This window comes from Aspergillus uvarum (genome assembly GCF_003184745.1).
Source record: "Aspergillus uvarum CBS 121591 unplaced genomic scaffold BO82scaffold_1, whole genome shotgun sequence".
NCBI classification, from domain to species: Eukaryota; Fungi; Ascomycota; class Eurotiomycetes; order Eurotiales; family Aspergillaceae; genus Aspergillus; species Aspergillus uvarum.
Window position 1 is genome coordinate 1,013,926 of NW_020291298.1, and position 15,421 is coordinate 1,029,346.

Sequence of the window (15,421 nt, forward strand, 5' to 3'; positions counted from 1 at the left end):
CCGGTATCTGTTGAGGATACTTTAGCCCTAGCATCTGGACCGTTCTACCTGGTTGTTCAGTGTATATATGGTCCCCAAGCTGTCGGTCAATGCGTGCCGGAATGAGATCACTACCGAAGCAGATAGACAGCACAAACATCTCTACAGATGACGACTACGATGCTAGTGACTGTGAATGATCCTTCCAGTCTAACCGGAAGCACCCTTCAAAAGCCAGAGACGAATCATCTTGGTTTTATACCACAGCCTACTCCCACCAGCACCCTGTTTTCCAGCCTTATCCCCGCCCTCAAACCGAATTAAGACCCCAGCGCCACAGCGCAGATTGCAATGATTCACGAGATCTATCTAATGGCAGGTTTGAATTCGTGCAATTGCGCCCATCGGTGCCAATTCTCGAAGCCCATGGCACCGGCACTCTCACGGGGGATCCGATCGAGGCTGAGGCCATCCATCGTGCCTTTTTTTTATTTCTCTTTTTTGCCTAATGCTGCCGCTGTTGCTACCGAGACGGAGAGTAAGAGACAGTATGTGGGCTCGATCAAGACCGTTTGTGGGCATACCGAAGGGGCCGCCGAAATTGCCGCGGTTCTGAAAGGTTCCCTCGCGCTGCAGCACAAGACCATACCCCCGAATCTGCTGTTCAACCAATGGCACCCCAACGTGCAGCCGTTTTCCGAACATCTCGCCGTGCCCACGCAGGCGCTGCTGTGGCCTGTCGTGGCGCCTGGCCAGCCGCGTAGGGCTAGTATCAACAGCTTCGGCTTCGGGTGTGCCAATGCACACGCCATCCTGGAAAGCTATGAAATGGCGGTCCCGGACAGCCCCCCAAGCTCCAATCCTGCAGTAGTGACTGCGTTCCTCTTTTCCGCCACCTCGGAGAGATCGCTTAATGCCATGTTATCCGCGTATGCGGCGTGGCTTCAACAACCTTTCCCTGCGTCTTCGGCGGTAAACCTGCGGAATCTGAGTTATACACTGCATGCGCGGAGATCTGAACTCTCCGTGCGAGCCGCGATTCCGGCCACCAGTTCGGTGGAAACCCTAACGCAGCGAGTGGCATCCCGCCAAGGTCACGACGAACGATCCGCTGTTGACTCGTCGATTAGCACAGGGCGCGTCCGCGCGGATTCTAGGCGTCTTCACCGGCCAAGGCACGCAGTGGGCGGGCATGGGCCGGTCGCTGATCACTGCCTCCAGCTATGCCCGAAATCGCATCGACACTCTCGTTGCGCTATTGGAGAAAGAGCAGCCGTCCAAATGGTCGATCCTGCAGGAGCTGCTGGCAGCCCCCGAGCAAAGACGACTGAATGAGACAGCAATCGCGCAGCCCCTGCGTAGGGTCATCCAGATGGTCTTGGTGGAGCTCCTTCACAGCGCGGGGGTATGGTTTCATGCCGTTGTGGGCCATTCGTCTGGTAAATATGTCTCCCTTCCAGATTCCCCTATGGGCAAGTATATATCTTCTACAGATATATGTATATGTAAAGAAGCTGACAATCCACACAAACCTGCAGGCGAAATTGCGGCGGCGTATGCGGCAGGATACCTGACCGCGGAGGACGCCCACGAGCTCAGGTAATAGAGGTATAATATAATATGAAGTCTGAGATATCTAAGATTAAAAGAGTATATTCTTGTAGTAGTTTTATATATATTATCTCAGTTTAAAAAGTTCTTATCACATATCTAATACGACATAAAAGATTCAAAAAAGCCTATGTTATATGCAATATAGGCCGGCCGGCTCGCTTGCGCAGCCCACTTGTTACCGATTACGCTACTTGAAGTCATTGACGTCACTACCTAAACGTAACAAAAACACAGCTACTTCGAATTGGAAACGATACACGTTCGGGGTTTGTCCTTGACAGTCATCTATATATTAATTTGTCCAACATTTAGATCAGCGAGTTAGATTTTGGGTCCAGTGTTCAGACCCAACCCGTGACGAGACGGAGATATCACCTACGGTAGCAAAAAGGACAAGTAGGAAATCAAAATGCTGGTTTGATGATAGAAGCAGAGACAAAGACCACCACAGAGGGTCAACAAAGATAAGCGAAGCACTCGCACTGAAATTGTTTTGATGGAGATTGATTTGTGTCGATCGCTCTTCAACTCGCGATTTCAACCTCTTCTGACCCTGAAATTCTCAACGCTGAAAGTGGAGAGAAATCATTTTTGTGTCACATGGTTCACAAAGTCGATTATGTCTTCCAAAAACAACCCAGGCTGCTCGAAGGCGCCAAAGTGACCGCCCTGTAATTATTGGGTTAGTCAGGTTTACATACAGATGTGCGCAATGGATGTCAAGCAGGGTATAGACTTGCGGATGGGATTCAAAACGGACCTTGTCATGTTCACGAAACCATGTTAAATTTGCAACCTCCTTTGCAAGGCTTTCAGGTGTCGAACAAGGCTCTAGCGGGAAACGAGAATAACCAAACGGTTTGCCGGAAAAGTAACGTAGTGGTGGTCGTTCGTTTGATAACAGCTCCCGATACGCATAAAGTGAGTGAGGAAGAGTTGAAGTAAACCAGTAGAAAGTGACCATGCGCAAGATCGCTTCAATGGTCGGCTCTTCATCGGTCCATTCCAGAAACTTTTCACCTACCCTGCAGGATCACAAAGTATGAGTAAACGATGACAATGGTTGAAGGTGGGCGGTTTTATCGTCTTACCACGCTAAAAGAGCAATGGGGCTGGACGACAGAACAATTCTAATGGTAGCAGGTCTTGTCACATGTTCCATCGCATAAGCAAAACCACTTCGCTGGAATTCCGCCGCTTCTCGAAGGAAGGCAGTCTCGCTATCGGTCAAGACTCGATCTTCACTGCGAACCGGCGATGGAAAAATTAGATTCACTGCAGCAATAAGTCAACTCATCGCTGAACCGAATTACTGGGGATAAGCGCAGGGAAGTGCCTGGAGATCCTACCATGACAAGCTTTACACTCCTCATAAGTCGATGCCAGCATCATCGAAATCACCCCCCCAATGTCGCCGCCTTGCACTACATATCCATCAACGAACCCGAGCTCAATCATGAGATTATTGATTAAGCGAGATGCATCCCCCAGTGTGAAATTGTCTGCCGTATATTTTGAGGATAGCCCGTACCCAGGAAGCGATGGGACGATGATGTGGTAAGGAAGACTATCCTGAGAGAACCTTTCCTGCAAAAGTGACAGCACGGGCAAAAATTCTAAGAAGCTCCCTGGGAAAAGGTCAGCATGGTCATGAAGGTGGCTATGCCTGGACAAAAAGCCGGAGAGAGAAAGTGCTTGCCTGGCCAACCATGGAGGAAAACAATAGGCGTAGCATCAGGATGCTTGGAGAACAGTGCAGCGAAATGAACTGTGAAGTTACCACAGCGCTCATCCTGAAGATTTAGTTTGAAATTTGGGAAACTGTTGATATAATCCTCATTTTTCCGCCAGTCAAATTGTTTCAACCAGTAATCTCGAGCAGAAACAATCCATTCGCGGCTGATCCCAAATTGCCGATCTTTGTTAGAATTTTCCCATGTTACAGGACCTACTTCAGAGAGCGTCAAAAGGGAACAAAAATGTGCGAGGTCAGTCTCGGGAACACAAAGGGTAAATGGTTCAAGTTTGTGCGACACGGCTGAAGGAACGAAATTGAAGGAGGCAGACATGATACACTGTAATAACTATAACAATGTAAGGTATAGATAAAGTGTGGATGCATCAAAAAAAATGATGGAAATGGTTCAGCTTTTATGGTCGGATTATCCTTGACCTACGTTTCTATAGTTGCCATTCACTATCTTGGGCTGATTAGACCATCAACCCAGCAAACGGTTGATTCACAGACCATTCTTCTGTGTCTCAGCCACAAGTCTCCACCCATCCACCACCATTCCACGGGAACTTCCCGCATATAGGTATGTTTCAATAAGTAATATTTTAAAGTGGTGATTTCTCTCTTAATATAATACGAAAATTTTGAAAAAAATGGAAAGATGGGCAAATTCAAGTGCGGGTGGAACTTCGAGTTATAGAAATAGCAGTTCAAAAAATTGTCTTAGAGGCACTTCTAGGTACTACTTAAACTATTTCTAATATATCTATTAGCTACTTGCAACTCCGGTTGCATTTAGCAGTTAGCCAAATCTTCTTTACATCCCACATTCTGATGAAGATCAGCATATTGTGAAGCCTATTGTTATTCCTTCTAGATATGAAATGAGAAAGTAGAGACTTTAACGTACAAGATTTCCCAATTCATTCTTGTAGGTCATATATAGGTAATATTGTGATAGTATCCTCGGAATCATTCCCTCATTTAAGCATAACCTCTGTCCTTGCTCTTTTTACATATCACTCGAATCTCTTTTGCCAGGCATATTATGATAGGCTCCTCGGCTTTTGAGCAATATGCAAATCCTGAATAGGGTGACTCTTCTTACCTCGCCCGATGGGTCAATCTGTATGTACGTGTGAGTTACAGGACCCTTTGTTACGTCCGCAGAGTCCGCAGAGTCCGCAGAATCCGCAGAATCCGCACTAGTCCACATAGTCCGCAGGGTCCGCTTTATACTCTCAAGAGCCACACCTGTGGGTCCTGGGCATGTTCTGGTCGATGTGTTTAACTGTAGGCTACTACAATTTACCCAATAGGTAGCCACATAGCAGTAAAAAAAAAAAACAGAAAACCTGTCGTCTCCCAGACAAGGCTCTTTATAGCTATAGCTGATTATTAAAATACTACTTTACTGGGCGTGCTAGAAGATACTAACTAGGGTGGCTAGAAGTAGAGTAGGACCAAAGCCCTAGTTAGAGTACCTTGATCTGACTGTTATACCTTAACTGTAATCTAACTTTAATCTAGCAGTTAGATTAAATTATAAGAATTTTTAACTGTACAGTTAAAATTAGATCAAAATATAACTATTACTTTAACTGTTCAAATCTGCTGGTTAAAAAAAATAAAGCAGATAAATTAATGATTATAGATTAACTTATAATTTATACACAACATAGCAAAATCAGCTTCCGCTGCGAACACTGTTCTTCTTTACTAATGGTCCCAGAGCGGGAACGCTAGCGGGAGGCCGTCTGTCGGGCTAGTAATTTTCACCTTTTTAAGAGAAAGTAATACGAAAAGATTTTCTTTACCAACTGAGTACATACATATGGTATGATGTTGGGTGGAAAATGAGAAATATTAGTTAATTATAAAAATATGTATGTATATGAAAAGGGATATAGGATAGGATAATTAGCTAAATACGCCTAGTTGTTATGGGACCAAGGCCCTGTTATAGAGCTCGGCTTCAGGCACCAGTTGGCACCTAAGGCCTTGCACGCTAAGTACTAAACTAGCACTAGCTTAGCGCACATATAAAAGAATTTCGTACGAACAGATGAAATAGCTCCTCAGCTATTTCTTCTTGTTCTAAGGCACGTTTCGATTAGCACAATCCATCCGTCCCGTAACAATAAACTAGTTAAAGTTATTATTACTAATAATAATAAAAAACTTTTTATACTAATCTAAAATTATTAAAAGTTCGGCAGTATTTTTAAGTATATTAACTAATATCTAATTCTAATTAGCTTAATACAACTATTAAAAAAATATTAATATTTATCTAGTTACAGATCTAATTATAATTTAAATACTATTTATAAACTATAAATACAGCTGTATTATAAACACAGCCAGAAAAAAAAAGCTTTCTATTAATAGGATTAAAATTATAAATAAAAATATAAAAGTAGTATAAATAAAAAAAAGTTTTTAGTATAAAAAAAGTATTAGCTAAACAGCAATAAGTAGTAGAAGGCATAGTATTAAATCTTTATTAACTAAAAAAAAATAACTTAGATTTATTAAAAACTATAAAACAAAAAACAAAAATAATACTAAAAACAATATAAAATAAGTATAGATAAAAAAAATCAATAGAAAGTTAAAATATAAAAAATAATAAAACTGTAATAAACTTTTTTATTTATAAATATAATATAGATTAAACCCTAATCAGATTATTAATAATATATATCCTCTATTTACTATACCTAATATAATATAAAATAATATAATATTATATTAATAGCTCTGCTACTATAGCAATACTAGCTATATAGCCTGTTAAAGTATTATTAAATATTTAAATTACTTTTTTAGCTATATATTAAAGATATTTCTATTTATACCCCAGACTAGATAGTCCGGCTTAATAGAAAAGTATAAATTATTATATAATACTTATAGTATACAGCCGCCAGCCCCTACTCTAATATTAATATTATTACTAATTTATTGGGCTTTTAATCTGGGTTCTTATATTAGTATAAAGCTGACCCCTTTTTTCCAAAATATATATAAGTATTTAAAATCCTTAGGAGATTAGAAATCCCTAAGGATTAGTTTTATAATTAATAAAAGACTACTTCCAACTGCTTTTGCCTTGTCTAACCAACATGTCTACTGCGTCAAGTAGTTCCTGACAATTTATTTTTTTAATATAAAAAACTGGATGCTTCTGTAGAGCCTTTTAAAAGTTAAATTTATTTTAACTAAAGATTTTTATTAATATAATAATAAAATACTAAAGTTTTATTTAAAAAAAGTAAATAAGTTTATATAGTAGGATTTTATCTTTTTAGATTAATAGTATAGTCTAAGGGACTATATGTCAGGAACTACTTGACACAGTAGACATGTTGGTTAGGCAAGGCAAAAGCAGTTAGAAGTAGTCTTCTATTAATTACAAAACTAATTCTTAGGAATCCCCAATCCCCTAAGGATTTTGAGTGCTTATATACATTTTGGAAAAAAAAGATCAGCTTTATACTAATATAAAAACCCAGATTGGAAGTCCGACAAATTAGTAACAATAGCAGTATTGGAGTGGGGGGCTGGCGGCCGCATACCACAGATATTATACAACAATTTATACTCCTCTACCAAGCCGGACCACCTGGTCCGGGGTATAAATAAGAATAGCTTTAATATATAGCTAAAAAAAGTAATCTAGATATTTAATAATACTCCAACAGACTATACAGCTAGTATTGCTATAGTAGCAGGGCTATTAATATAGCATTATATTACTTTATATTATATTAAATATAGTAAATAGAGGACGTGTATTATCAACAACCCGATCAGGGTTTAATATATATTATATTTATAAACAAAAAAGTTTATTACAGCTTTATTATTTTTTATATTTTAATTCTCTATTAATTCTTCCTCTATCTATACTTATTCTATATTATTTTCAGCATCGTCTCTGTCTTTTATATTGCAGTTTTTAGTAAATACAAGTCGTTCTCTTCTTAAGTTAACAAAGATTCGACACCATGCCTCCTACTACTTATTACTGTTTAGCTGATACTTTTTTTATACTAAAGACTTTTTTTTATCTATACTACTTTCGCACCTCCATCTGCAATTTTAACCCTACTAATAGGGAGCTTTTCTCTTCCAGCTGTATTTTTAATACAGCTGTATCTGTGGCTTATAAACAGTATTTAAATTATAATTAAATCTATAACCAGATAAATATTAACGCCCTTTTAATAGTTGTATTAAGCTAATCAGAATTAGATATTGGTTAGTATACTTAGAAACACCACCGAACTCTCGACGATCTTAGGTTGGTGTGAGGAGTTTTTTATTATCACCAGTAATAATAACTTCAACTAGTCTTCTAAGCTTCGTCTTCCCGTTTGCAAGTTGACCCTGGCACTTGCGGTTGGTTTTAAGGCTGCCGAGCTGGCCCATCACTATAAACACAAATTAACCGGATCTTCTAAGGCCAAGATTTAGGTACATTTCCCTATAGGTTTCCAGTTAAAGCATAAGCTGATTTTCCAGCCGTATCTCCCCTTCTATTACAAGTTCGTTGCGGGTCGTCGCGCCATCGCTGAGGATCCGACTATGCTCCACCTCCTCCCTGGTAATGATGGCTACATTTTGTGGACCAGTGCCAAGCAGGCTTTCTTCACTGGGATCTGCCGTGAGGTCGAGGCCATGTACAGTGATGTGGAATCTCCTCAGGGTCACTGCATTCAGAAGGTTAAGGACACTTGGCCCTTCCCTGCTCATATTCTTTAATAGGAACAACCTTGCTCTGGTTCTGTTCGGTAGGTTTTCAACAGGGGTCCGGCTTATTTGCAGGGGTGTTTTGTTTGATTAAGCATATTAATACAATCTCTTAACTGTATTTAATATAGCAATTTGATAGTAGTTCGGTTGCTCCCCTTATATTTAGAAATAAGAATTTTTCTACCGCCCCGACTTCTTTTTTTACTTTCTATAATTTTGTATTGCTTACTGGGCATTTTCTATGGATTCCTCCGGTACCTATTTATTATATTCACTCGGCCAGTCCTTCTATTTAACTAGAAAATATTGTTTGCTTTTAAAGATTTGTTTATTTTTAACATCCTTAACTTCAAACTCCTCTTCCTCCTCCAGTTCTGGGGGGTGGAGTTCATTTGTTGATTCTGTATTAGATTCCTATTATTCTAATAATAATACATAGAAGATGTTGTGGATTTGACTGTAACAATCAGACAGAGATATTTAATATACCTGGGTCCTAATAACTGCTAGAACCCTTAAGGGCCTAATATACCAGGGGGCTAACTTTTTAAATGGGGCCTTAATCTTTAGATTCCTGGTAGACAGCTTTACTAAATCACCCTTTTTAAAGGTCATCGGTTGATAATTCTTATTGTAGCATTTTACTTAGGTCTTATTAGCTTTTCGCCAGTAATTCTGTAACTTCTCTCACAATACAGCTAATTTATCAATTCGGTTTTTAGCTGCAGGAACCCCTTTCTATGGTGTAACATCCTCGGCACGAAGATGAAAATCAGGCGAATAGCCCATAAGGGCCTTAAAAGGCGAATACCCAGTAGTAGAATTTGGGGCATTATTACAAGTAAATTAAGCAGAAGGCAGTAGAGCCGGCCAATTAAGCTGATTCTTATTAATAAAACAATATAAATATTGCTTAAAAGTCTGGTTTATCTGTTCTATTTAGCCATTAGTTTAAGGTTGAAACACTGTCGATAACTGCAGTTTAACCTGGGTATGGTATACTACTTAAAACCAGAATTTACTGGTAAAAAGAAAGCCTCTATCAGAGACTATACCCTATAGTGGACCATATTACAGTTTAATTTCTCTATAAAAAAGTTCAGCAAGTTCTGGGGCAGTAATAGTACATAAAACAGGAAGAAAACAACACCACTTTGTAAACCTATTAATAATAACAAGGATTGAATCCCAAATATTGTTCTTTGTCATAACAGGGGGTAGTTCTGTAATAAAATCTATAAATAGTTTACTAAAGGATCGACTTAGAATCAGCAGGGATTCAAACTTGCTATAGGGCTTATACTTAGCAAAAATAATCCCCTAACAGACCGGACATTCCCTAACATAGGTAACCACATCTTTGTAGAGGTTTACCCAGTGAAACTTCCATCTAAAAAAGGCTTCTATTTTTAACTGCCTAAAATAGCCTACTAGCCGGTTATTATAATAAAAACTAAGTAAACATTGCCGAAGGCATTCTCCTGCGGGAATATACAAGCAGTACTTATAAGTAATAAGATTATTCTTATTAATTCCCCAGTGCTTTAGTCCTGGATTGCCTTGTAAAACGGCAAGTTTTCAACAGTATATTTTCATATCTTCTTTTTAGATTCTTCTGATCAGGGAATATAGTTCCTTATTAATCTTAGGATATAAGGAGTTCTTATACTTATATATTCGGAACACTGCCAATATACTGATATATTGATTATAAAATACTCTTACTCCAACAGCCCAGTCAGCTGCTTTTATACCGGCTTCCCAGTCCTTTTAACCTTTTTAAAAGCTTAATGCTATACAGGTACTAAGTTTAGGGCTCTCCTATAAAGATGTCTCGTCATACTCAGACTGGGGTTTCACCTGGACTAGTTGACAATCCGTTAAGGATTTATCAGCTATCTAATACTGCATTATTTTTAGAACCTCCTTATCAGGTAGGACTTCCGAAATCTTTTCTATTCTTAACGGTGGGTCAGTAGGGTTGCGCCTGCCGGACCAATACCAAATAATAAAATTATATCTACTAAAATATATATACCATCAAGCCTAACAGCCATTCAGTCTCAGCTGTTTTATAAATATCTAGAGATTTTAATAGTCTGAAAGAACCTCTACTGTATACAATAGCCCTTCAAGGTATTAATACCAATACTTAAAAAAATAAATAATAGCGAAAAGCTCTTAATCTGGGGTCAAATAGCAAGTTTCAGAACTATTAAATTTCTTAGACCAGAATACAACAGGGTGATATACTTTTTAATCATCTGGCTGGGACAATATTCCTATCATACCCTATTAAAAAGCATCTGTTTCTACTCGGATTTGTCTCTGTAGATCAAAGTACCTTAATAAAAGCACAGTTTAAAAGCTATAAAAAAGTTGTCGGAACACTATTATTTCCTTAGTAGTAAATTTGACCTTTCTAGACTTTTTCCCTTCTTAAGCACCTCTCAGAAGGGAAGTTAATAACAGAGCAATCAAGGAATAATTCCTGATAAAGCACCGATAAAAATTACAGAATCCCAAAAAAACTTAGATCTCACGGTATATAGTTGGGATCGGCCACTTAAGAATATCAGACACTTATTAAAAGTCCATTAAAACGCCACCTTAAGATATAACATATCCAAAAAACTCAACATAGTCTTAGAAAAAGGTACATTTCAACAGTTTGACATAAAAATCTGCTCTTTGTAAGCATTCCAATACCTAACATAAATAAAGAGTATGGGAGGAATAGTTCTTAAAAAAAACAAGAATATTATTTAAATAAGCGATATAAAAAAGATCTAGGATATTATAGAGAGCTAGATGGATATAGTATTAAAACATAGCCGGGGCATTAGTCAAGCCAAACAGCATAACTAAATATTCAAAATATCTATAACAGGTTTGGAAAGCTGTCTTCTATTCGTCCCCTTGCTTAATACAAATTCAATAATAAGTATCTTAGACATCCAGTTTTAAAAAGTACTGGGCTCCTGCAATCCTGTCTAAAATCTCCGAAATTAAAGGTAAAGGGTAACAATTCTTAACTAAAACCTTATTAAGTCCCCTATAGTCCACACATAATCAAAAACCTCCATCCTTTTTTGGTACAAAAAGAATAGGAGCCCCTGCAGGGCTCTTTAAGAATCAAATCCGCCCTAGCTGGAGGTTCTCGTCAATATAACAACAAAGGGACTAAAGTTCTACTTAAGAAAGAAGGTAAATAGGCCTATACAGCAGGGTTTCACCCTCTTTTAAATCAATAGTATAGTCAGAGGGGCCATAAGAGGAAAGTTGTTACAAACAGCTTAAAAAAAATACATCAGAAAAATCATAAAGTTCTAAAGGTATTGTTGCTTAGTCAATAGGTTTTCCCGGACTTTCCGCAGGGTTTTTATTATTAGATAACCAGACATCTTCAGAGAGTTTTATCACAGCATGGATGTAGGTAAGGTTTCAGCAAGCTCATATAAATTTATAGGGGGTTAAGACCTCCAATACTTAGACCTCATACCACCATTAACAATTCTATACAGATAGATGAACATATAGGTCCCTTAAAATGGTCATAAAAAACAAAATAGGGCTTCCAGAGAGTTCTGGATCTCAGTCAATAGCTATACAAAATCTTACAAAAAACTATATAGTCCCTTTTAAATCAGTAGCGGTAATAGGAATCTTCCATACACTATAAGTAGGTAAGGCAAGATAATTAATAGCAATAATTAATAAAGCTGTAAGATAAGCTGCATCTAAATAGAACTGCAGAACAAATTAGTAGCTGATTAGATCAACTTCAGCACACAAGTCCAAATCCGCATGGGTTTCAAAAGTGTTTTAAAAAAAAATAGGTATAGTAAAACAAGTAACAGTCCCTACTTCAGGCTACTTAGTTAAGGGTGTAGGGACTTCCTTAACTAGGGTCCTTTTCCCATCAGTTCTCCTTCAGTTCCGCCTCAGCCCTTCTGAGGGCAATAATTTAAGAAATAAAATTCACTATTGTATATATAGCAACAGAGTGTTTCCCCCTTATAGTTCTTTCTGTTTTAATAGGATTTCAATAAAGAAGACTCGTGGTCTTGTTGTAAGAATCTCAGTCCTTTAAAGCCCTTATTAAAATAGCTTCAAACATCCAACTCCTATTTTCTCTTACAGGTCAGCATATTCCAGTAATAAGTAGCAATAGATACCATCTCCTCTCAAGTTTCCAGTAGTTTCAACACATGTTCGTGTATATATCAACTAAGCTCCGGTACTAACTTAGAGAAGAAAAATAAAGCACGTTCATTTTCTTATTTTAGCTCAAAGTATCGTTCTAGAGTATCCAAATAGAAGTAGAACTCTCTTAGATCTTAATCTTTTTACTGATAGGCCCGTTCAAACTGTCCCATAATATCAGATTACAGGGTGGCCGCGTTTCGAATAAGGGAGAGAGTCCATTAGATAAAATAATCCTATAATTCTTTAGCTCTTCTACAGTCTTCCGGTGATTTTTTGTCAATATATCGATACCACCTCTGCCGACAGGTAGAGTCTAGATAGCTGACTGCAGCTAAAACCTTTCAGTTCTCAGTTCGGTACTTCCAAGAAGCGCCCTCAAAAGTATGTTGTAGGTCACAAATCCATTCAGTTCTTTGTTGTAGGCTGAATTGAAGGGAGAATGTAGGAATTTCTTTAAGTTTAATTTCTCCCTTTTCCTCTTTGGAGGACGAGATATAACTTGTACGATGTCGACTTGTTCTCGCTAGGGGTTCGATAGCTCCACATTCAGTTTGTAGGGTTTGGACCTGCTCCTTCAAATGTTTTAACCGTTCCAATCGGTGGACAGTAGCTTCCACTTCTTAAATATCTGCTTATATGGGATGATTCTGTTCTGAAGCAGATGAAGTGCTCTGGGGGGATTTCGGTAAAGATTCAGTAAAAGGCATACTACTTTTCCTTGGGTAACCAGAAGAATAGAAGGATTAGAAATTATCAGAAACTACTTAACACAGTAGACACGTTAGTTAGGCAAGGCAAAAGCAGTTAGAAGTAGTCTCCTATTAATTGCAAGACTAATTCTTAGGGATCCCTAATCCCCTAAGGATTTTGAGTGCTCATATACATTTTGGAAAAGAGGGGTCAGCTTCATACTGACATAAGAACCCGGATTGGAAGCCCGACGAATCAGTAACGATAGCAGTGTCGGAGTGGGGGGCTGGCGGCCGCATGCCACGGGTATTGTACAACACTATAAAAAGGAAGTTATTATAAACAGCTTAAAAAATATCTTAAAAAGATTATAAAATTTTAAAAAGATTATTATTTTATTAATTGCTTCCTTCAGATCTTTTATAGGATTTTTATTATTAGGTAATTAAATATCTTTAGAAAGTTTTATTATAGTATAGATATAAATAAGATTCTAACAAGCTTATCTAAATTTATAAAAAATTAAAATTTTTATTATTTAGATTTTATATTATTATTAATAATTTTATATAAATAGATAAATATATAGGTCCTTTAAAATAGTTATAAAAAGTAAAATAGGGCTTTTAAAAAGTTCTAAATTTTAGTTAATACTTATATAAGATTTTATAAAAAACTGTATAGTCCTTTTTAAATTAGTAGCAGTAATAAAAGTTTTTTATATCTTATAAGTAAATAAAATAAAATAATTAATAGTAATAATTAATAAAACTGTAAAATAAATTATGGTTAAATAGAACTATAGAATAAATTAGTAGCTAATTAAGTTAAATTTAGTATATAAATCTAGGTCTGTATAGGTTTTAAAAGTATTTTAAAAAAATAAATATAGTAAAATAAGTAACAGTCCCTACTTTAGGCTACTCAGTTAAAAATATAGAGCTTTTTTTAACTAAAATTCTTTTTCTATTAGTTTTTTTTAACTTTTATCTTGGTTCTTCTAAAAGTAATAATTTAAAAAATAAAACTTACTATTATATATATAGTAATAAAGTATTTCCCCTTTATAATTCTTTTGATTTTAATATGATTTTAATAAAGCAGACTTATAGTCTTATTATAAGAATCTTAGTTTTTTAAATCCTTTATTTAAATAATTTTAAATATCTAACTTTTATTTTCTTTTATAGATTAGTATATTCCAGTAATAAGTAGTAATACATACTTTTTCTTCAAGGTTTTAGTAATTTTTATATATATTTATATATATATTAACTAAGCTCCAGTACTAACTTAGAAAAAAAATAAAATATATTTATTTTTTTATTTTGGTTTAAAGTATTGTTTTAAAGTATTTAAATAAAACTATAATTTTTTTAGGTTTTAATCTTTCTGCTAATAGGCCTGTTTAAGCTGTTTTATAGTATTAGACTGTAAAATAATAGTATTTTAAATAAAAAGAGGATTTATTAGATAAAATAATCCTATAATTCTTTTAGCTTTTCTGCAGTTTTTTAATAATTTTTAATTAATATATTAATACTATTTTTACTAATAGGTAAAGTCTAGATAGCTAACTACAGCTAAAATCTTTTAGTTTTTAGTTTAATATTTTTAAAAAGTACTTTTTATAGTATATTATAGGTTATAAATCCATTTAGTTTTTTATTATAGACTAAATTAAAAAAAATATAAGGATTTTTTTAAGTTTAATTTCTTTTTTTTCTCTTCTTAGGATAAGATATAATTTATATAATATTAACTTATTTCTACTAAAGGTTTAATATCTTTTTATTTAATTTATAAAATTTAGACTTGATTTTTTTAATTCCTTTAACTATTCTAATTGGTAAATAGTAGCTTTTATTTTTTAAATATCTGCTTGTATAGGATAATTTTATTCTGAAGCAGATAAAATACTAGAAAAAGATTTTAGTAAAGATTTAGTAAAAGGTATACTACTTCTTTTAAATAACTAAAGATAGAAGAATTAAAAATTATTAAAAACTATTTAATACAGTAGATATATTGATTAGATAAGGTAAAAGCAGTTAAAAAGTAGTTTTTTATTAATTATAAGATTAATTCTTAGGGTTCTCCAACCCCCCTAAGGATTTTCAGTATTTATATATATCTTGGAAAAGAGGGGTCAGCTTTATACTAATATAAAAACCTGGATTGGAAGCCCGACAAATCAGTAATAATATTAGTGTTAAAGTGGGGGCTGGCGGCCGCATGCCACAGGTATTGTACAACATATTATTCTAATATTTCTTTTAGTTCTGTTCCATTCTATTTATACGCCTAGTCGGGCTCTGTCTAGGACCTTTTTAAAAAGCTATTTCTAATGTTATAAAACAGATAGATTGTACTAATTAAAACGTATCTTTAAACAAAAAAAATAGCTGGGGAGCTATTTTATCTGTTTGTATA

The 15,421-nt window shown here is 35.8% G+C and overlaps 2 protein-coding genes across 2 annotated transcripts; one reads left to right on the forward strand and one right to left on the reverse strand.

Moving 5' to 3' along the window:
• Window positions 1–147: 147 nt before the first annotated feature.
• BO82DRAFT_408519 (putative polyketide synthase) lies at window positions 148–1,488 on the forward strand (the record flags this gene model as incomplete). The annotated part of the gene is made up of 4 exons (XM_025639694.1): window positions 148–165; window positions 511–1,072; window positions 1,110–1,161; window positions 1,473–1,488. 4 exons carry the CDS (start codon window positions 148–150, stop codon window positions 1,486–1,488), a joined length of 648 nt encoding a protein of 215 aa, XP_025497515.1.
• Window positions 1,489–2,178: 690 nt separating this feature from the next.
• Window positions 2,179–3,662, reverse strand: BO82DRAFT_271562 (epoxide hydrolase family protein; the record flags this gene model as incomplete). Its single annotated transcript, XM_025630991.1, has 5 exons — window positions 2,179–2,262; window positions 2,354–2,618; window positions 2,685–2,868; window positions 2,943–3,221; window positions 3,266–3,662. The coding sequence occupies 5 exons, from the start codon at window positions 3,660–3,662 to the stop codon at window positions 2,179–2,181; spliced, it is 1,209 nt and encodes a 402-aa protein (XP_025497516.1).
• Window positions 3,663–15,421: the final 11,759 nt, after the last annotated feature.